The 22,694-nt window shown below is 42.6% G+C and overlaps 1 protein-coding gene across 3 annotated transcripts in view; it reads left to right on the forward strand.

The window, feature by feature from the left end:
- The first annotated feature begins 13,859 nt into the window (after positions 1–13,859).
- Positions 13,860–22,694, forward strand: part of ASB9 (ankyrin repeat and SOCS box containing 9) — a 33,022-nt gene continuing 24,187 nt past the window's right edge. Inside the window, exons 1-2 of one of the 3 annotated variants that reach the window (XM_069944378.1) lie at positions 13,860–14,118; positions 21,086–21,268. In XM_069944378.1, coding sequence (XP_069800479.1) covers positions 21,187–21,268 — 82 coding nt within the window. In that variant the 5' untranslated portion in view covers positions 13,860–14,118; positions 21,086–21,186. Of the gene's footprint in view, positions 14,119–20,880; positions 21,269–22,694 lie in introns of those variants that run through there. The other 2 variants (XM_069944379.1, XM_069944377.1) reach the window with 2 other exon arrangements.

Below are 22,694 nucleotides of genomic sequence, written 5' to 3' on the forward strand. Positions count from 1 at the left end.
GTGTGGAGGAGGGGGGGTCAGGGGGGATAGTGTGTGGGGGGGATGGGGTACAGATGGGGTAGTGTGTGTGGAGGGGGTCAAGTGGGGTAGTGTATTTGGGGATGGCGGTCAGGTTATTTGCAGGCATGAGGGGAACTTTATTACTATGGTGGGTCCAGCAGGAGGCATTATTTCTATATAGGAGGCACAGCAGAGGAGGCATTATTACTATTTGGAAGGCCCACTGAGGGCATTATTACTATATGGGGGCACATCAGAGGACATTATTACTATTTGGAAGGCACAGCAGGGGATCCTATATACAGGGGTAAACCCACATAGCTACTAGCCTTACTGCACATGACACAAAAAAGTGGAAGTTGTAAAAGTGCGGAGCCTAAGATGTTTGTCTGGCAGGTCCAGAAGAGACGAATTGTAGCTTCAAGAAATCTTCCTGGTGGTCTGGGCCGGATGGAGAGGAAAAGGAAAGTGACGCCTCAGATCAAAGAAGACGTCACCTGTGAGTTACTGTATGACTTTAGAAAGGTTGGGTAACTATGACATAAAACACGCACTGCTTTTTCTAGCAACAACCCAAATAAATCACTTGGGGGGGGGGGGGGGGTTGCTTTTATGAAGATTCGCCCTGTAGTCAAAATTACCTAGAAACTGCCCTGGGCTGATGACCTCAGCTTGGTTATATATAACTTATATAAATAATATATATTAAAAGTTCCAACGCCACCCTACTCTTCCAGAAGGGTTAGACCAGCAGGGTCCTCGAACAAAAAATTTCTGCAGCCATACAGTACATAGGTAGTGGTAGTCTCTGAAGAGGAGTTGGCTACTGTAGGCAAGGAAAAGCAGGGCTATACACTCACGATACATAAAGGGAGCATATAGGAATCTGTGGTAGCAAGCTGTCATACCCTTTATTAACCCCTGACTGCCTTTCACTGTGCTATAATTCCATTATCTGATGTGCGACTATTTCACAGCTTGCTATTATCTGCCTGTGTTATAAAGCATATAGCATGTAGCATGTAAAATGGTCGGCCCTCGCACTTGTTCACTTCATCAAATTTGGCACTCTTCGAAAAAAGTTTTGACATGCCTGTTCTAAGGGCTTAAAATTTTCAAAACATTTTTTTTTTTTGCTACTCTTGGCTGCTGGCTTGGACTTGTAGTGCAGCTGTCAGTAGTCAATTTGTCCTGTTGCTGACATTACCTTGGCTGGCTGGGATCTGTAGTTCAGCTATATGTATCCTCACTCTGCAGTGTCCTGTGCAATGGGTGCATAAAAAAAAAACAAACACAGCACCAGTTACACACATACTCTACGTCTACCCCAAAAACTTCTGTCAGTAGTCAACTTGTCCTGTTTCTGACCATTGCTGGCTGCACAGTGAGGAGAGGGCTCCGATGCAGGAAGGATTCGGCAAAGCACAGCTACTAACTACTAACAGTGTATACAGTGCTGTGCATCTTCACCCCCTGACAGCCATCAATCACATGGAGGTCTGCCGGCTGTGCAGTAAGGAGAAAGCCTAGAAGGAGGGAGAGTCCTTGTACGGGGAGAGAGACGGGGATCAGTGAGGTACAGCTACTGCATGAGTGTGTTTAGGGCTGTACTTTGACCCCTGATAGACATCAATCAACTCAGGAGATTACTGGCTCGACAGTGAACAGAAGTTAGAGCGAGGAAGGAGGTACAGGAACATGGGGGAGAGAGCCGGGAGCCCATAATTTGTCACTTTCCGTCTTGTTTCTATCATTTTCTGAAGTTTCCAGGTTTTCAGGCAACCTTCCCTGTGCAGAACTTTGGTTCCCTGCAAAAATGCTCAAGTTTCCCATTGACTTCGGGAAATATTTGTCTCGAGTATCGAGCACCCGAGCATTTTAGTACTCGCTCATCTTTAGTCTATTGCAGTAGCACATCCTATCAAGCCTGTTTTTTTACTTTTTTGTTAAAGAGGCTTTTTGCCCAAAATCTATTGACTACCTTTCCATAGTTGTCACAGCCACAGAGTTAGAAATATACAACACATGGGAACCAGAAGTGGTGGCACCAGGTCACCTCCCTTTAAAGTAAATGGGAGATGCTTTGCAGCAACCCTGTGCCTCCACTATAAACAACGAATGGAGACAAAGCTTTCCGCTCCCTTACATTTATCAACACCTTGGGGGAGATTTATCAAACTGGTGTAAGGTAGAATTGTCTCAGTTGCCCCTAGCAACCAATCAGATTCCACTTTTCATTCCTCACAGATTCTGCTTTACACCAGTTTGATAAATCTCCCCCCATGACTGTGCCAACTATGGATAAGTCATTAATAAGGACTAGTGACTATTAGACAACAAATTTGCACACAACCAACTACTTCCCAGGTGGTGGTGGGTACAATGATTTTTAAATTTCACCAATCTAAGTATCTTATGCTGCGTTTACACGTAACGATTATCGTGCAAATTCGAACGATAATAGTACATGTAATCGCAGCGAACGATGAAACGACGAGCGAGAAATCGTTCATTTTTATCTTTGAACATGTTCTCAAATCGTCGTTGATCGTTCGCAAAAAATTCGCAGATCGTTCCGTGTGAACAGTCGTTCGCCGATTTAACCAATGTGTGAGATAGGCTTAATCGATCGCAAAACGAATTTTCCGTACGATATATCGTACCGTCTAAACGCTGATCGTTTTGAAAAAAAAAACAAAAACGTTACTCCGACATTGTTAATCGTACGATCGGGCCAATTATCGTTTCGTGTAAACGCAGCATTAGTATCTAGTAATCTAGAATTTCCAAATAGGACTTATAATAAAAGAGTTTACTTAAAATTGTAAATTGTTATTGGTTTACTTTTGACACAGAACATCCACAGCCAGGCCAGATCCCCCTCTCATATATATATATATATATATATATATATATATATATATATATATATATATAATACGCTTACCCATATCATTTCAGCCCTCTCAAGCCCATTGGGTTTTGGGATCTGACTATTTCCTGAAGGATCTGGGATCTGTACTATATGTCCTGTAAGATGTCTCCCTGCTGCCATCTCTGTCCATGTCAGGAGTTACCCAGAATGAGAGAAACCCCCTATAGCAACATTTGACTGGACAGTTCTTGATATGGACAGAGGTGGCAGCAGGGAGCCCTGTGCCAGAAAGAACAAGACTTCTTCCAGGACATACAGTACAGATCCCAGATCCTCCAGGAAATACAGTCAGATCCCAGACTGTGAGTGTAAAGAATACACCACATCCTGTAGGACATACAGCAGCTGATAAGTACTACAATGTTTGATTGAAGGAAGGAATGAGCAGGGCAGATGTGGGCACAGTATAGCAGCACTCTGTCGGGGGAGAGAGGGGTTACAGCTATGGAGAGATTACCCCCCACAGTCCTGTCCCCTGATGTAAGCCCCAGCCTAAAGTGGATCTGCTATGATTTGGAAGGTGAGGGAGACTTCCTGGGTCAGAGCACAGAGCTGTAGACCCCGCTATGCAGACCATGCCCCTCCTCCACTCGCGCTCCCACCCAGTACAGGGAGCTCTTAAACCAAAGCAATGCTCTTAAACCAAGTCACAATTTTGAAAAACTGTGAGCTCTTAAACCAAGTTACTCTTAAAGCGACTGTACCCACAATCTGTTCCCCCCAAACCACTTGTACCTTCGAATAGCTGCTTTTAACCCATAGCTGCACCAGGACGTTATTTAACGTCCTCGTGCCGCTATGGGAGTTCAGAGGGGGGTCGCGCGGCGACCACCCTCTGAACTGCCGCGATCCCGGGTGCCGCGTGTAGCCCGGGCTCGCGGCTATTAGCGGGCACGGTCCGATCGCCGTGCCCGCTAATTAAGTACTTAGAAGCAGCTGTCAAAGTTGACAGCTGCTTCTAAATACTTGCGGTTATACATCCCTGGTGGTCTAGTGGGGGGATCGCCCCCCTGCGGCGCGATTGCGGGGGGGCGATCCCTGCATCCATACCGGGCCGGGGTCTGCTCCGTAATGGCGCTGATCCCGGCTCGGCATTCTATTGCTTTTGGCTGCAGCAGCCAAAAGTAATAGAACACCGATCTCATGGATTCATGCAGTATAACTATACTGCATGGATCTCTATGAGAGATCAGAGTGCATATACTAGAAGCCCCCCAGGGGGGAATAACCCTAACCCCAGGGGGGAATAACCCTAACCCCAGGGGGGCTTCTAGTATATGTCTAAAGTAAAAGAAAAAAGTATTTTTAATAACACAAAATCCCCTCCCCTAATAAAAGTCTGAATCACCCCCCTTTCCCCATTTTATAAATAAAAATAAATAAATTAATTAATAAACAAACATGTTTGCTATCGCCGCGTGCGTAATCGCCCGAACTATTAATTAATCACATTCCTGATCTCACACGGTAAACGGCGTCAGCACAAAAAAATCCCAAAGTGCAAAATTGCGCATTTTTGGTCGCATCAAATCCAGAATAATTGTAATAAAAAGCGATCAAAAAGTCATATATGCGCAATCACCGATAGAAAGATCACATCATGGCGCAAAAAATGACACCTCGCACAGCCCCATAGACCAAAGGATAAAAGCGCTATAAGCCCGGGAATGGAGCGATTTTAAGGAACGTATATTGGTTAACAACGGTTTGAATTTTATACAGGCCATCAGATACAATATAAGTTATACATGTTACATATCGTTTTAATCGTAACGACTTGAGGAACATGCATAACAAGTCAGTTTTACCCCAGGGCGAATGGCGTAAAAACACATTTCCCCCAAATAAAAGAAATGCGTTTTTTTTTTCAATTTCACCACACATATAATTTTTTTCTGGTTTCCCGGCACATTTTAGGCAAAAATTACATCTGTCTTAGCAAAGTACAATTAGTTGCGCAAAAAATAAGGGCTCATTTGGGTCTCTAGGTGGAAAAATGCAGGCGCTATGGCCTTATATACACGAGGAGGGAAAAACGAAAACGCAAAAATGAAAACTGGCTGTGTCCCCTAAGGGTTAATCCAAGATCTGTCCTGGGGTCCATTCGGCAGGGGATGCAGTTATTGTCATAAAAACAACTTTTAATCCGGCAGCGCTGTGTCTAACTGCCGGGGCTTACATTTGTATATGCATTAGGCTGGCACACCTCTCCTTCCCTCCCCCCCGCCCTCCTCATCATTAGGAATGATCCAGGAACATTTACTGCTGTATGAGCTTTGCACAGGTGTATTAACGATCCAGCCCATGTGCCGGGCTGCCACAGGTGGGGAATAGGAAGCAATCTGCCTGGAGTATTCCTAATGATGAGGAGGGTGGGGAGGAAGGACAGAGAGGTTGTGCCAGCCTAATGCATATACAAATGTAAGCCCCGGCCATTAGACACAGCGCTGCCGGATTAAAAGTTGTTTTTATGACAATAGCTGCATCCCCTGCCGAATGGACCCCAGGACAGATCTTGGATTAATAGCAGCTGTCCGAAGGTACAAGTGGTTTGGGGGGGCAGATTGTGGGTACAGAGTCGCTTTAAACCAAGGTACCACTGTATGTATGTGTGTGTATGTGTGTGTATATATATATATATATATATATATATATATATATATATATATATATATATATATAACAAAAAAGATAAGGCGGCACTCCAAAATTCAGTGAATAAGACAGTGAATTTATTCACCCATCATGTGCAATACAACGTTTCAGTTTCTCGTTGAAACCTTTTTCAAGCAACACATACGTATGTGTTGCTTGAAAAAGGTTTCAACGAGAAACTGAAACGTTGTATTGCACATGATGGGTGAATAAATTCACTGTCTTATTCACTGAATTTTGGAGTGCCGCCTTATCTTTTTTGTTTTCTGGATCTGGTGGAGTCGGGGTCTGACTTCGTGGAGGCTGTGCACCCACTTGAGCTATTGCCGCACAGTGCCGTCTACAAACACCATTTTTCGTGTGTATATATATATATATATATATATATATACACACACACACACGCATTCTGGATCTTTCCTTGTGTGCTAAACAAATAACTGTCTAGTTTTATTGTTGCGATTGAATATAAGGATTTTAACAATAAACATTTAATTTTTTAATAACTTTTTTTAGTTGCTTTATTACCATAAAGGGATGGTAGAAGAAATAGAAAACTACCCATACTCACACTCCGCTCACTCCCAATCTAATGCTACCAGTCTGGAGTCACTAACAGAAGTGCCCCAGTGATATCGCCACAGGAAACAGCCAATCATTGGCCGCAGTGGTCACATGCGCTTGTCCTAGCTGAGGCTAGTGATTGGATGCAGTGTCTCATGCACTGTACCCAGTAATATCATCAGGCACTTTGGCCCTGGACCCTGGTGTGGCAGAAGGATGTGAGTGGGATTTTTTATATTTCTCCTACCACAACCCACCCCTGGGCAATTTTTTCTTTATTAATCTAGAAAACCACCTTTTAGGCTATGTTCACACACCATCAAAATTACAGCCATTTTAATCGGACGGCTGAGATTTAACAACAAAAAAAAAAAAATGTCCCATTGTACAGACAAAAAAACGTTATTTTAGAGTAATGCCATTATTTGGGATTAAATGATGGCTGTCCAATAAAAGTGGCCATCATTTCAACAGCCTTCAGAAAACTGGACCTGGATACAGTAAGTATAGCTGTTATATAGCAGCCTTCAGGAGACAGGACCTGGATACGGTAAGTATAGCTGTTATATAGCTGCCTCCAGGAGACTGGACCTGGATACGGTAAGTATAGCTGTTATATAGCTGCCTCCAGGAGACTGGACCTGTATGCAGTAAGTATAGCTGTTATATAGCTGCCTCAAGGAGACTGGACCTGGATACAGTAAGTATAGCTGTTATATAGCTGCCTTCAGGAGACAGGACCTGGATACGGTAAGTATAGCTGTTATATAGCTGCGTCCAGGAGACTGGACCTGGATACGGTAAGTATAGCTGTTATATAGCTGCCTCCAGGAGACTGGACCTGTATGCAGTAAGTATAGCTGTTATATAGCTGCCTTCAAGAGACTGGACCTGGATACATTAAGTAGAGCTGTTATATAGCAATCTCCAGGAGACTGGAGCTGGATACAGTAAGTATAGCTGTTATATAGCAGCCTCCAAGAGACTGGACCTGGATTTCTGGTAAGTATAGCTGTTATATAGCTGCCTACAGGAGTCTGGACCTGGATTTCTGGTAAGTTCAGCTTTCTTTTAGAGCATGGATAACAGCAAAAAAAATAATGAATGTATATTGCAAACTTGCTTTATATGACATCTACTGTTGATTTAGATTTTGGAAGTTATAACGACAGTGACACTGTGCATGTTAGTAAGGAAATCAAATTAACACAAATTCAACCAGCTCAAGGAGTAGTCAACAACTCAAACAGGAAAGCTCATATTTCCTTGGGCCAACGATTGTACTGAAATATATTGAAATAATATACTTTCTCTTCCTAAGTAATCCGGTCTTGATGAACAGAAAACGGTCATACAGCCCTGTATAGTCTCTTTGTTAGCAGGTGTAATACAACACCCATAATGTACTTAAGCATTTTGAAGGATTTTTACCCCCCTCCTGAACTAGATTTGTGGCACGCACAGTGAAATCTCTCTGAGGTGATCACACAGATTTACATGGAATAAAAGTCTATTATAAGGGGGTACTCTCAAAGAAAAAGCTGTACAAAATGCAGTTTTATGGAAGAAAAAAAAAACATGGCTACATGTGGCCCAGGGGGCTTAGGGTACTATTACACGGAGCGATAAAGATTCGGCCGATTATCGCCACGTCTAATAAATACAATGATCAGCCGATCGTTGTCATCGGCTGATCGCTGATATAGGTTAGAACCTATATTTGTCAGGCGCCGACCGCGCACCGCTACATGTAATAGTGGTGCACGGCCGGCGACTGACGATATACTTTACCTATTCACGCTCCAGGGCTGCTCCTGCGGTCCACTTCTCTCCAGGTCCCACACGCTCTAGCTTCAGGTCCCCAATATTTTTTCCCAACTCATTCCTGGTATTCAATACATGGTCCCTAGTTCAAATTGGAATTAAAATGAAGCCCATTAGATGCCTTAATGATAGAGGCATCTTACATTGTAGCTTTTCTCTTATACCTACCCCCATACCTTTTTTAAATCCATTCCTGGCTTTGGCTTCAAATCTTTGGCAGATATTTTTTCTATGTAAATGGACCTAAATAACATCAATCTCGATAGGTGTGGTGGTCTTCTCAAATGTGTCTTCTTATTGGAAGATTTATCAATGACATATTGATTATTTGGAGATACATTTTCTCAATTCCATACTTAACTCAGCCCCATGCTCACGCTAGTGTTCTGTGTAAATTCTCACACCTTCATGTGCAAATTACTCCATAACTGCTTATTCTATTATAGAAATCACACAGCTACTCCGTGAAGGTGCACAGATGAATGGTCTGTGTCCCCCCCACCTGGATGAGAAGGGTTTGTATGTCTACCGCACCTCGGTAAATTACTGTGTTGTACCCAGGAGGAATGGAATAGACAGTCTATGGAATAGACAGGAAATACTGGTGTGGGCGGTTAATGTGTACGTACAAGTGGTATACCAATAAGATCAATAACCTGGCTAGAGAGGTGTTTGTGTATGCCAAGTAGGGTGTTGGATATGGTAGGCAGTTGTAGTGAAATTCAGCAAGAGCTGATTATTATCAACCACAAAACCATGTCTTTGTGTACATCCTAAGGCCATGACCACACAATGTCTTTTTTGGCCGTTTTAATGGACGACAGTTGTTTTGCAGCCATTATTTAAAAATAACAGGCATTATTTTGAAATAACGGATGTTATTTGGCGGCAAAATGATGACCACCCAATAAAACGTCCATCAACTGGGCAAGAGAAGAAGTGTTGTTGTCGTGGCCTAAGTGCCCTAGTACACAGAGCCGATTTGGCCAATAGAGACAACGATCAGCCGATGAAACGATCATTTCTTTAGGACATGACCTAAAATAGTTGGGCGTGCATTGCTATGTGTAATAGTGATGCACGACTCGTGACTTTGTAAAAAAAACAAAACTCCTACATACCTGGCCACACTCCCTGACTTCCTGCTAGCTTCGACCTGCTCCTGGCACTGTCTGAAGTTACATGCCATTCAGCCAATCACTGATGCAGCGCTGCAGCACTGTCACTTTTTTTTTTATTGCTCGGTTACACGCATAACAGCGCCCAATAAACCCACTAATAAAAAGGAACTGGTGGCTTCATGGATTTTGGTCAATCTTGGTCATCGTTCTCCAAGATAACAAGATGAAGAGGGAACACACCGGGGCAAAAAGGAAATAATCTGTCGATATTTCTCAACTGTTCCAGCAATTTCTGAAAAAAAAAAAAAACATTTCCTGCAGGATGATGACACAGACACCCCCTATTAAATTAAAACCACTATTACCTCACACATTACAAAAATGTGCAAAGTTCTGAAAGTGATGGGTTTGACCCTCAGGATGTAAATGATGAAGATGAAAATGCCACAGATAAAAAAATAAAATAAAAGATTTTTACAAAGAGAAAAGTGCAGCCTTGTTAAGGAGGTAAGAACCGCCCTCTCTTTCTGTTCCACTTTTACCATGGCCACCTAATAGACAGGTCAATGGTTCAGTTAAATCTGTGTTAATGTAAGGCAAGATTTTGTTAGTAACGTAATGTGTAATTTGTGACATGTTCTTTGAATTAACAGGGCAGGTAGTCTCCAAGATTGACAAACTGTTTGGCAGACCGTCTTTGTAAGGCGCAATAAGATATAATATGGAGTAGGATACGCCGCACTGTAAATGCTGAGAGTGTTGATCACCGTGCTATAAAAGAGTTAAAAAAAGGAAATGGCACGAATGTCGTCAGATAGTAAAAAGCAAAAATGTTCAAGATGTGAGGAGAAAGAAAGAAAACTGGTGGTCCTGGATGTAACATAAAATTTGATCATGTGAAAGAGTTGGTAGCTTAAAGGGGAACTATCAGCAGGTTAAACAAATCTAACCTGCTTTTATGTCACTATTGCCTAGGAGATGCCAAGGAGGAGGGTAAGTGTCTTACCTACTCAGCGCCGTTCCAGTGCAGTTAGTCGTGTACTCCATAGTCCCCCATAGCACTCCCGGCTGGCCCGCTCCATTCGTTATCAGGGTATATTATTACCGGGTGCGGATTGGCGCTATGAGGGCGGGCAGTGCTAATATCGGTCTAACCAGACCATGGAGTAAACGACTAAGTGTACGGCAGTGGCACAGAAGATGAAAGCGAGAGACATAGCTTCCTCCTCTGCATCTCTTGTGCGATAGGGACATATCAGCAGGTTAGATATATTTCACCTGCTGGTAGTTCCCCTTTAAACATATGTTACTGAACAAATTGATGGAATTGGCAACTATGATGTAATGGAAGGCTTGAATGGTAAGTGTATTTTGTGCTTTAAATTGTCACATACATATTTGTCTGGAGGTGTCTTGGCGTTTGATCTCCTTCCCTACAAAGCCCAATAATCATGTACTTGTCTGTCTGTGTCCCAAACTTGTCTTTAGAAACCTGAAACCAACATGTCTGAAAGCCAAACACTTACACTTCCAGAAGAATATACCAAAGCTGAAGAGTAAAGGCTCTTTTCCATGGAATTATCAGCCGATATCAGCCGTTACAGCCGATAATCTTCCTGTGGGATAGAAAGCAACGATCAGCCGACATCGCTCGTTTGCTCCTCTCCGTCAGCCCGTGGAAAAGAGGCTTAAAGGGGTAGTGCGGCGGTAAAGAATTATTCACAGAATAACACACATTACAAAGTTATACAACTTTGTAATGTATGTTATGTCTGTGAATGGCCCCCTTCCCCGTGTCCCACCACCCCCGCCCGTGTACCCGGAAGTGTGGTGCGCTATACATACCTGATCCGTGCCGACTCGTCTCCGATCTTCAGTCAGTGAAGTAATCTTTGGACGGCCGGGCCGAATCCCTCTGACCGTCCTGAGTGCCGGCCGCCCTCTGCCGTGTCATCGGCTGCTCAGCCGCGATTGGCTGAGCATAACTGTGCAGATGACTTCAATGACTGAAGATGGGAGACGAGTCGGCACGGGACAGGTATGTATAGCGCATCACACACTTCCGGGTACATGGGTGGGGGTGGCGGGACACGGGGAAGGGGGCCATTCACAGACATAACATACATTACAAAGTTGTATAACTATGTAATGTGTGTTATTCTGTGAATAATTCTTTACCGCCGCACTACCACTTTAATGTAACACCTGAGATTTGGAGACAAAAGTGAGTCACAATTCTGGCTAATTTTCCACCACTTGTCCATTGTAAAGAATAATGTGGGCCTTAGAGGATCCCTTTAGTAGAAGGGGACATAAGGTGCGGCAGATGGGCCGAACAATGCGAGAAGTGTGCTAAGTAACAGGGTGACCATAGTCAAAAACGTGGGCAAAATTGCAGACAACACAAGTTTAAGCAGTAATGTAATTTACCAATCCTTAAAGCGACTCTGTAGCCACAATCTGACCCCCCCCCCCCCAAACCACTTGTACCTTCGGATAGCTGCTTTTAATCCAAGATCTGTCCTGGAGTCCGTTTGGCAGGTGATGCCGTTATTGTCCTAAAAAACAACTTTTAAACTGGCAGCCCTGTGCCCAACGGGAGTGGCCTAGATGGTGTATGCATTAGGCTTGCACACCCTCTTTGTCCCTCCGCCCCACCCTCCTCATCATTAGGAATGCTCCAGGCAGATTGCCTCCTATTCGTCAGCTGTGAGAGTCCGGCACATGGGCTGGATCGTTAAGACACCTGTGCAAGTGTTCAGCATGGAGAAAATGTTCCAGTGGCATTCCTAATGATGAAGAGGGTGGGGAGGAGGGACGGAGGGGTGGTGCAAAGTTAGGGTACATACATTTTATCCAAAAACGATCCGGGGGTCAGATTAAAGAGGATGAACCTGATGGTACATCCTCTTCAAGCTCCGTTCATTTCAATAGAACTGAGCAGAAAAACCCCGCCCAAGCTGGAAACAAGAGTGGGTCTGTCTCTTGAAGAAAGTGGCCATGTTTTTTGTAGCGTTGGATAACCCCTTTAAAGGGGTTGGCCACTTTTTAGTAAAATTGCTCAATGTACAGTATTAGTAATTCTACACTCTGCACTTCCTGACAGCATCTCCCTGTGTACCTCATAGAGCTAAAATCAGTTTCCCCTCCTCCAGGCTGGGCTGTCCTGCTCTGTGGTGAGGCTGTCCATAAGATAGCTGACGTGGAGGAGCATATGACCATGCCCTGCCCCCAGTGTCCTCCATAGGCATATATAGGCTCAGTGTTGGACACTGGGGGGGCGGGGCATGGTCACATGCTCCTCCATGTCGGCCATCTTAAAGACTGACTCACTACAGAGCCCACCCTGGAGAAGGGGAGTCTAATATTAGCTCTATGAGGTACACAGGGAGCTGCTGTCAGAATATCCAGTGAGTACACTTACTAATACTACTACACTGAGCAATTTTACTATAAAGTGGCCAACAACCATTGTTGGGCGAGCAAAATGCCAGGCTCTCCAGAAAACTAAAATAACAGACAAGTATAGATATTAACATTTCTGCTGCCAAGACATGGTCGAATAAAAATATGATTTACGAGATAATCTGATGTTCAAAATGAGGGATCCCCAGAATCCTTCGTAATTGACAAAGCACTGCAATGCTGAGCTGGGGCAAAAAACACTATACACAGTGAATGTACTTAGGGTCCTATTACACGGAGTGATTTTTAACGATTAACGACTAGCAATAAACGATCACAAGATTGTTTATCGTTAACCTGAAATCGTTCACCATATTACACAGAACGTTGGTCGTTAGTTACAATCGTTACTATGATCGTTTATTCCTTCTGATCCCAGCAAAACAATGAACAATGTGCTATTAGGGGTTATTTACAGAAGATTGTCTGACAGATTATCTGCCAAAGATTTGAAGCCAAAGCCAGGAATGGATTTCAAAAGAGGCGAAATCTCAGGCTTTTTTTAATGACCTGATCTCTGTTTATAGTCTGTTTCTGGCTTTGGCTTCAAATCTTTGGCAGATAATCTGTCAGATAATCTTTCCGTGTAAACGGAACCTTAGGCTGCGTTTACACAGAGCGATAACTCGCCCGATCGTAAGATTAACGATATCGAAAGAACAATGTTTTTTTCAGAACGATCAGCGTTTAGACGGAACAATATATCGTACTAAAAAATCATTTTGCGATCGCTTAAGCCTATCTCGCACATGAGTAAAATCGGTGAACGACTGTTTACACGGAACGATCTGCGAATTGTTTGCGAACGACGATTTAAGAACATGTTGTAGGATCAAAATGAACGATTTCTCGCTCGTCGTTTGATCGTTCGCTGCGTTTAGACGTACGATTATCGTTCGAATTCGTTATCGTGCAAATTCGAACGATAATCGTTCCGTGTAAACGCAGCATTACACTGAACAATTAGTGAATAAATGCGGAACTTGAGCGAACAAATGTGAAATTACAGCGAACGATTAACGATCATTTTAGGTTCAGATCTAAATCAACGACATACAAACGATTTTTTGATCGTTGCCTGCAATTATACAGAACAATTATCGTTTAAATTCTAACGATATAACGATTTTTTGCACGATAATCGTTCCGTGTAATAGGGCCCTTAGTGTGAGAGCATTATTTAGTGGTGGTCGGGTGCAGCTGGAGCTGTTGTTGCCAGTAACTGAATAACAGATGAGCTGCAGTTACACATGTCTACCACTAAACAAGGAAGCAACAAAAAAAATGCACTGATTAGCCATTGCGAGCCACAAAAGAAACCAAGGCCGAGAGACAGCCAAGAGCGCCTGAGGGAAATACCTGCTTTACAGTGGACTCACCCAACAGGACTGTGATGCAGACAAAATGTAAAATATGTGGGCAGGAACAAAACAAGCACAAACAAAAACACGAAGACTAAGAGCTGCAGAGACAGGAAGATTCTAGGAAGCAAGGCCGAAACACGGCCAAAAACACCCGAGGGAAATACCTGCTTTATTCTCACACAGTATTTTGGTCAGTATTTTGTAACCAAAATAACAGAAAACACAGAGAGGATCTGTTCACACACTGTTGAAATTGAATGGATGGCCATCATTTAATGGCAAATAATTGCTGTTATTGCTGTGGCCAATAAGTGGTTTAAAGATATGGAGACCCTATTAAATCATTTGATCTGGGGGGGGGGGGGGAGACCACGTATTGGATATCAGGCTATGACTGGCTTAAATCAGGTGGGTGGATGCGCATTGCCTGACTTCCATATTTATTTTTGTGCGATACAAATCTTAAACGTGATACGCCATGCCGAATCAGACATGGGGAAAGGAATTAGAAAAAGTGTGGGTATGCCCGAGTCGGATCTATGGGGTTGCTTGGAAATTGGACTGACACTCGCAAGGGACACTCTTTCTCTTATGTTAATGTATAGGGTGGGTTGGTCTGGGAAAGGTAATAAGGCGCACTGTAAATTTGCATTGTAGATGTTGCACAGGTCGAGGCCAGGAAGGTTTAGGGTAAAATCGTACATCTGTATAGATCGTATGGTCTTTGAACGTTGATCTATGTTGGTTTGATATGATTTAAGACAATGGGGTTATTGTATTTATGAATGATGTATTTGTTACAACTTTTTCAGTAATTTGACCTCTTTGCTGTAATTGCGGCTATGACATCTGTGTAACCTGTACGACTTTTGGTATGCCTCGGCTCTTTGTTATATGCTATTATTAGGTTTTTTTATTGGATTGATATATGTAATATTGTTAATCATGTTTTAATGGGAAAAAATTTAATAAAGATTAAGGAATTAAAAATAAAAAAACTATTAGAACCTTTAAAAAAAACAAAAAAAAAAACAAACAACGGCCACTAAATAACATTTATCAAAACGTGTGCCGAGGATCAGTAGATAAATTGTCCATAGCAACCAATCAAATTGCTTCTTTCATTTTTAAAAAGGCTGGAAGCTGATTGGTCGATATGGGCTGTTCCTCTGCCCACGTTTTGATAAGTCGTCTTCTATGGGGGAGATTTATCAAACATGGCGTAAAGTGAAACTGGCTCAGTTGCCCCTAGCAACCAATCAGATTCCACCTTTCATTCCTCACAGACTTTTTTTTGGGAAATGAAAGGAGGAATCTGATTGGTTGCCGGGGACAACTGAGCCAGTTTCACTTTACAGCATGTTTGATTAATCTCCCCCCATGTGTTTAGTGAGTAATGTGTATGTAGTGTGCGTGGTGCATATGTATTGTATTCCCCACTTTCTTTACTTTAGTGAATGTATATTTTAAAGTATATTAGAGGTGTATGAAGACATATATGCACTCTCAACGTTATAGCATTTTTTTTTTCTTACTAGGGTTGTGAATGGGGTGGGACGGGATGTTACAGCCCTGACTAGACAAGGAGAATAAAAGCATTTTACCATCTTCTGGATGTATGAGCAGTAGTAAGCACAACCATAGGTTTACTTTTAGGCTTGTTCTACATGTTACATGCTACAGTGTTACATTAGCGTTTTAAGTGGCCCATGGTATCCCATAAATTCTAAAGCCATCTGCTATATCTGGACTTTGACGCAGTGAATCTTGTCCAATATGGTCATGTACATTTTGGCCACGTAGATTTTAGTCACAAACATCCTGCAGCCTCAACGAGTTGAAAGGGTAATCCTTTTTTTTATAAATCAACTGGTTTCAGAAAGTTCTATAGATTTGTAATCTGTAATTTTTATTTAAAAATCTCCAGTCTTCTAGTAAGTATCAGCTGCTGTATGCCTGCGGGAAGTGGTGTATTCTTTCCAGTCTGACACAGTGCTCTCTGCTGCCACCTCTGTCCTTGTCAGGAACTGTGCAGAGCTGGAGAAGATTTCTATGGGGATTTGCTGCTGCTCTGGACAGTTCCTGACATGGACAGAGGTGGCAGCAGAGAGCACTGTGTCAGATTGAAGAGAATACACCACTTCCTGCAGGACATACAGCAGCAGATAGGTACTGGAAGACTTGAAATTTATAAATAGAAGTACAGTGGTACCTTGGTTTAAGAGCTCACAGTTTTTCAAAACTGTGACTTGGTGTAAGAGCATTGCTTTGGTGTAAGAGCTCCCTGTACTGGGTGGGAGGGGGAGTGGAGGAGGGACATGGCCTGCATAGCGGGGTCTACAGCCCTGTACTCTGACCCAGGAAGTCTCCCTCACCTTCCAAATCATAGCAGGTCCACTTAAGGCTGGGGCTTACATCAGGGGACAGGACTGTGGAGGTAATCTCTCCATAGCTGTAACCCTTCTCTCCCCAGACAGAGAGTGCTGCATGTATGTGCCCACATCTGTCCTGCTCATTCCTTCATGCTCCCTGCAGTCTCTGTCAGCCCTCGTGTTTCCCATCCTCTCCATTACTGTACAGTAACTTATAATATCACATATTCTGCTGTTTCTGAATGTTCGTTTCATCTGTTTTACATGTTATTCAGAATAATAAATCATTATTTTTGGGGTGTGGAACCAATTGTCTGCATATCAGTGATTTCCTATGGGAAAATTTGCTTTGCTTTAAGAGTGGATTTGGATTACAAGCGCGGTCCCGGAACAAATTATGCTCGTAATCCCTGTTCATACGGTAAAGAAGAATCCTCTCTCTTATTACCTGAGCAGGAAAAACTAATGTAAACAAATGTGACTATTTTACAGTCTGACGACATTCACGTTACCAGAGCGTACATCTGATGTCCATAAGTGGGTGGGTGTCACTACTGGTGCTGCGGGATACAATTTAGAGATTAGCATGTCTGTGCTTATCTGCCCTTTAGGCCGAGGATGGGGGAAGGGGAGCTACACAACAGTTTTTTGTTTTTTTTCAGCCATCCTATCATTATGTCACTGCAGTATATGCAGGTATCCCTCTGGGAAGCAATTATCTGCAGAAATAAGGGTTAGTCATTGGTCAGACTCCTCATTTCCGACAATACTACTGGGCATTAAGATTCAGCTCACAATAATATGAGAAGCAATCGATGACTTATCAATAAGAATATAGAAAGGAAAATTAGAGATGTAACCAAAGGATCACCAGCACTGTGCAAATGAAGTCTAGTTTGCTTTGGGTGATTGTTCCTTCAGTTTTTTTCTTGCACTTATTGATATAAAGTCATGCATGTTCAATACCTGTTGGCTGTTAGTTTTATCGACCACTAGGTTACCCATCTTCCCCATCCCCCGATACATAGGAATATTCGGCTCAGAGCTGAACGTTCATGTACTCTGAATGGAGAGAGTGGGGTAGGCTGCTGCCATATAACTCTTTGCATCTTATTCTCCTAAAAACCAAACAATAAAACAGTCTAAATGCAACATTATCTGTCGAGGGAGAGTCTGGAAGCTTCCATATACACTGGATGTTAGCTAGAGTTTGTCATTTTCAGGTTGGCAGATTGAAACATCCTCAGTCTTTGGTTTCAAATCACCCTGTGTAATAGGACATGGGTAGCTGTGCCTTAACAAACATCCAGTCTTTTTTCAAGGTGTTACGCCGTGCATGGCTTTTTTCAAGTGGGGGAGTATGTGGTATCACCCTGTGTAATACTACATGGCCAGCAGGCAAATGATGGCAGAAGAGGGCCACGCGGACAATCCAGCGATATATGTTGTGCACCCCTCACTGTCTGAAACAGAGCCTTGTGATAGGCTTGGTTAATGAACGCCCAACTAGAAGTCCTCATTTACATTGGGTTGGGGGTCAGACTGCCCTCACACTGGGCAACAACTCCTCCTAAACATATGGTTATGGTTCTAAGATTAGACAGGACCCGGCTGTGAACTTGGATACCACGACATACTGTACAAATCCATGAGTGCAAAGGTCCCCATACACCTTAAACTTTAGCCGGCTGTACCCGCTGCTCGCCGGTTCGGCCATCGGTATAAGGTGTATGGGGCACTCCTGATCAGCCACCGACAGATAATGGAATATCACCGCCTGACTCCATTGTTCTGGTAAGATAAACCACAGCCAGAGCGCTTTGGCGGCGGCTTAAAGCAACTCTGTACCCACAATCTGACCCCCCTCAAACCACTTGTACCTTCGGATAGCTGCCTTTAATTTCAAGATCTGTCCTGGGGTCCGTTCGGCAGGTGATGCAGTTATTGTCCTAAAAAACAACTTTTAAACTTGCAGCCCCGTGCAAATGGGAGTATCTGTGCCCTAACTTTGCACCACCCCACCGTTCCTCCTCCTTCCCACCCTCTTAATCATTAGGAATGCCACTGGAACATTTTCTACATGCTGAACACTACACAGGTGCTTAACAATCCAGCCCATGTGCCGGGCTGACACAGCTGACAAAAAGAATGCAATCTGCCTGGAGCATTCCTAATGATAAGGAGGGTGGGGAGGAGGGACAGAGAGGGTGTGCAAGCCTAATGCATACACAATCTAGGCCACGCCCATTTAAAAGTTGCTTTTTAGGACAATAATTGCATCATCTGCTGAACGGACCCCAGGACAGATCTTGGATTAAAAGCAGCTATCTGAAGGTACAAGAGGTTTGGGGGAAGGTCAGATTGTGGGTACAGAGTCGCCTTAAAGGGGTTGTCCAGAGAAAGTCTTTTTCTTTCAAATCAACCGATATCAGAAAGTTATATAGATTTGTAATTTACTTCTATTAAAAAATCTCAAGTCTTCCCATACTTATTAGCTGCTGTATGTCATGCAGGAAATGTTGTTTTATTTTCAGTCTGACACAGTGCTCTCTGCTTACATCTCTGGCCGAGACAGGAACTCTGTCTCGGTTTTCTATGAATCCCCATAGAAAACCTCTCCTAATCTGGATACTTCCTGTCTCGGCCAGAGATGTCAGCAGAGACCAGTGTCAGCACTGTGTCAGACTGAAAACATCAACATTTCCTGCAGCAGCTAATAAGTATGGGAAGCTTTGAGATTTTTTAATAGAAGTAAATTACATATCTATATAACTTTCTGATATCAGTTGATTTGAAAGAAAAAGATTTTCACTGGACAACCCCTTTAATCCTCCCCATAGGGAACACACAACGGGAGTCAGTCGAGAGAGATAACTGGTGGTCGAACAATCGGTTTGCCATCAGTTTTTAAAGGTGTAGCCACCTCAAGCCACCTAAGTAAGAAATAAAAAAATACAGCATTAATCATTGATACACATCAATATACAGATGTACAGTGTAGAAAAGATATATTGCGCATATATATATATATATATATATATATATATATATATATACACATACATACAGTGGTGCCTTGGATTACGAGCATAATTGGTTCCAGGACGGTGCTGACAGAGACTGCAGGGAGTATGAAGGAATGAGCAGGGCAGATGTGGGCACATACATGCAGCACTCTCTGTCCAGGGAGAGAGGGGTTGCAGCTATGGAGAGATTACTCCCACAGTCCTGTCCCCTGATGTAAGCCCCAGCCTGAAGTGGATCTGCTATGATTTGGAAGGTGAGTGAGATTTCCTGGGTAATAGTACAGGGCTGTAGACCCCGCTATGAAGACCATACCCCTACCCTACTCGCGCTCCCACCCAGGACAGGGAGCTCTTAAACCAAAGCAATGCTCTTAAACCAAGTCACAATTTTGAAAAACTGTGAGCTCTTAAACCAAAACGCTCTTAAACCAAGTTACTCTTAAACCAAGGTACCACTGCATATATATATATATATATATATATATATATATGGAGGCATATTACACAGTAAAGTATCATGCCTAAAAAAAAAAATAAACCATAAAAATATGAAAATATATTTAAGTAATAGTCCAAAAGGCACATAAGAGGTCTAAACAACAACTACCAATAGTATGGGGATCCTAACATCACTACAGTGCTCTCTGGTCTCCTAGACTGGGTCCACACTACGTTTTTGCAATCCGTTTTATTCATCTGTTTTTGCAAAAAAAAAAAAAAAAAAGGATGTATTTGTGTGCATCCGTTTTGATTTGTTCTTTCATTGACTTCTATTATAAAAAAAAAAAAAACAGTTTAAAACGCATCCGTTTTTTTTGTTTTTTTTTAACATACACAAAAACGTAGCTGACCTTCTGTGTGTGTAAAAAAAAAAACGGATGCATTTTGATCCGTTTTATTTATAATGGAAATCAATGGAAAAACGGACGCACACAGATACCTCAGTTTTCATCCGTTTTTTTTTTTTCAAAAACATGAAAAAAACGGATTTCAAAAACGTAGTGTGGACCCAGCCTTACAAACTTACACAAGAGTTTGTTCTTTTTTATACATATACGCCATATGTAATATAATATATTACATATTTTTTGGCGTATTCCTATTCCTTCCCCGGCTAACATCTTGGATATCACAGAAGCAGTGCTTTAGGTTGCACATATATATCTGTACAGTACTGTGTACAATATGAGCAGTGCTTCCATATACTGTCGTGTATGAATGGATTAAGCTCATCCATACAGCTATGAACCCGAAGATAAGGAGTCACATTAGAACTTTCTATGTACTACAAGTTCTTGTGTCCTTTATGCCTGCACATGTTGCAGATAATGTATAACGTTCCTTTAAATGTCCCATACGTTCCCTATATGTGGGTGCTGATAGGACAGCGGTGTCCTCTTTAGAGTTGGGTGTTTCTTTTACCTCCTGTCCTCAGACTTTTCTGCTGAAGTTGTCTAACTGGATTACTATGTCCCACCCCCTCCCTCTTCTCTCACTTTTTTTTTTTTTTTTTTGCAAAGATATATTTTTCATTGAAGGAAAGTACATGCCAGTTGTATTCTCCAGATGATTGGCCGTGGTTTTGTAAAGGATGTGACATCAATGCAGCTTTGTGTGTGTGTGTGTGAACTGCCTGCATTTCCATGAAGTTTGGGACTGATTGAAAGAAGGATGATGTTCTTGTTGCTGAGTGCCAGCTCTCAGGTTACACAGGTATTACTGAGCTCCGCACACAGCCATAATCCTCCTCTTCCCACAGGACTCCACTACAACTGTGCATCACACATGTAACCTGGTGCTTATCTTCCCTGAGGAACCTGGACTCTCAAGGTGTCTCCAAGATCTTATTGTAAAGTAAGCATGGAGTCTGAACGTGGTGGATGCTTTCAGGAGGATCGAGGTCAATCGCCAGTATCGTACATCTCTAATCCTCTGATGAGCGGTGAGTATAACTTATATCAGGTGTAAAAGTAATAGCCATACCTATATGCGACTCCTGCGTTAGGGTATGTCTCTACAATGTAAAAATATGGGCAAATAACGTCCGTTATTGCAAAACAACGACCATTACTTCCCCTTATTTTTACATTGTGGCAACATAGCCGAATGTTATATCCATCTACTATAGGGTGACATCATAGTACAACAACTGTGTGCAGGACATGTATAGTCTTATTCGTTATCATGTATTATGTTTCTATTGTCTTTTTCGCCATTCATGCTTTAAAAAGACATAGCTGGATTGATATAACATGAAAAAAAAAAACAATACAAAACATTGACCTGTCTTATAACTAATGGTGCACAGGCTCATGCCCGTCTATATTATATTATTATATTTATATTATGGCACCCATAGAAACATGAGAGCACACTGCTTGTCTGTATGTCCCTAAGCCAATGCACAAGGGGGAAGGAGGTTATGGTGGAACACATTTCTGTGCAAATGGTTGGGTTGCACAAAAATTTGCACCCTTTTACTGATCTACTCTTATATTGATGGGGGGGGGGGGCGGCAAGGTCTCGGTTGACGGGAGCTTCAGGGCTCCCCCCACTTATGCCGCCTGCTGCTCATGAAGAAGGGGCTTGGCACAGATAAAGTTGTAAAATTAAATTTATTGTCACAAATTACACCTCAAGGGAGGGTTGTAAAGAAGCAGCAGCTAAAACAGCAGAATACATGATCAGCAGTCAAACATCTCTAAATAACGCGCCACAATATTACATACCACAAAAATAAACAATTCACACATTGCAGTCGGCACGTCACATGCTCAGAAAACCGTAATAAAATTCTCACTATATGAGGAAATATACTATTTACTATTGATTTTACAACTACCATCTGGTAATATTTGTTTCCCTAATATCAATATTTAGTAATATTTGTTGATAAATATCGGCCATTGTTTAGAGATATTTGTGCGTTCTTCTGTTCTGATGTGCTTATCTGATGGTGACTAATCCCGCTGAACGTGACCAGATTTGTGGTATCTTCCCTAGGGTATCATTTGTTTTAAATATTGTGACGTTCATTCTTTTATAAAACTTATAATGAAGCAAAAGATATTGTTTAAGGGCCAGTTCACATGGAGTAAAACTGGTGGAGAGTTCCGCCGCGGAATCCAGCCAGCCTCCGTGTCATACTGGCAGTCTATGGGAGGGCTCGTGTGCCGCCTCTCTGCTCGGAAAAATTGACATGTCAATTCTTCTGCGGGGAGAGAGGAGGCACAAGCCTTCCTATAGACTGCCAGTATGACACGGAGGCTGGCTGGATTCCTCGGCGGAGAGTCCTGCCTTGGAATTCCGCCAGTTTTACTCTGTGTGAACTGGCCCTAAAGGAGAAGTCCGTCCATTTTTAAAATCCG

This window comes from Dendropsophus ebraccatus, chromosome 11 (assembly GCF_027789765.1).
Source record: "Dendropsophus ebraccatus isolate aDenEbr1 chromosome 11, aDenEbr1.pat, whole genome shotgun sequence".
NCBI classification, from domain to species: Eukaryota; Metazoa; Chordata; class Amphibia; order Anura; family Hylidae; genus Dendropsophus; species Dendropsophus ebraccatus.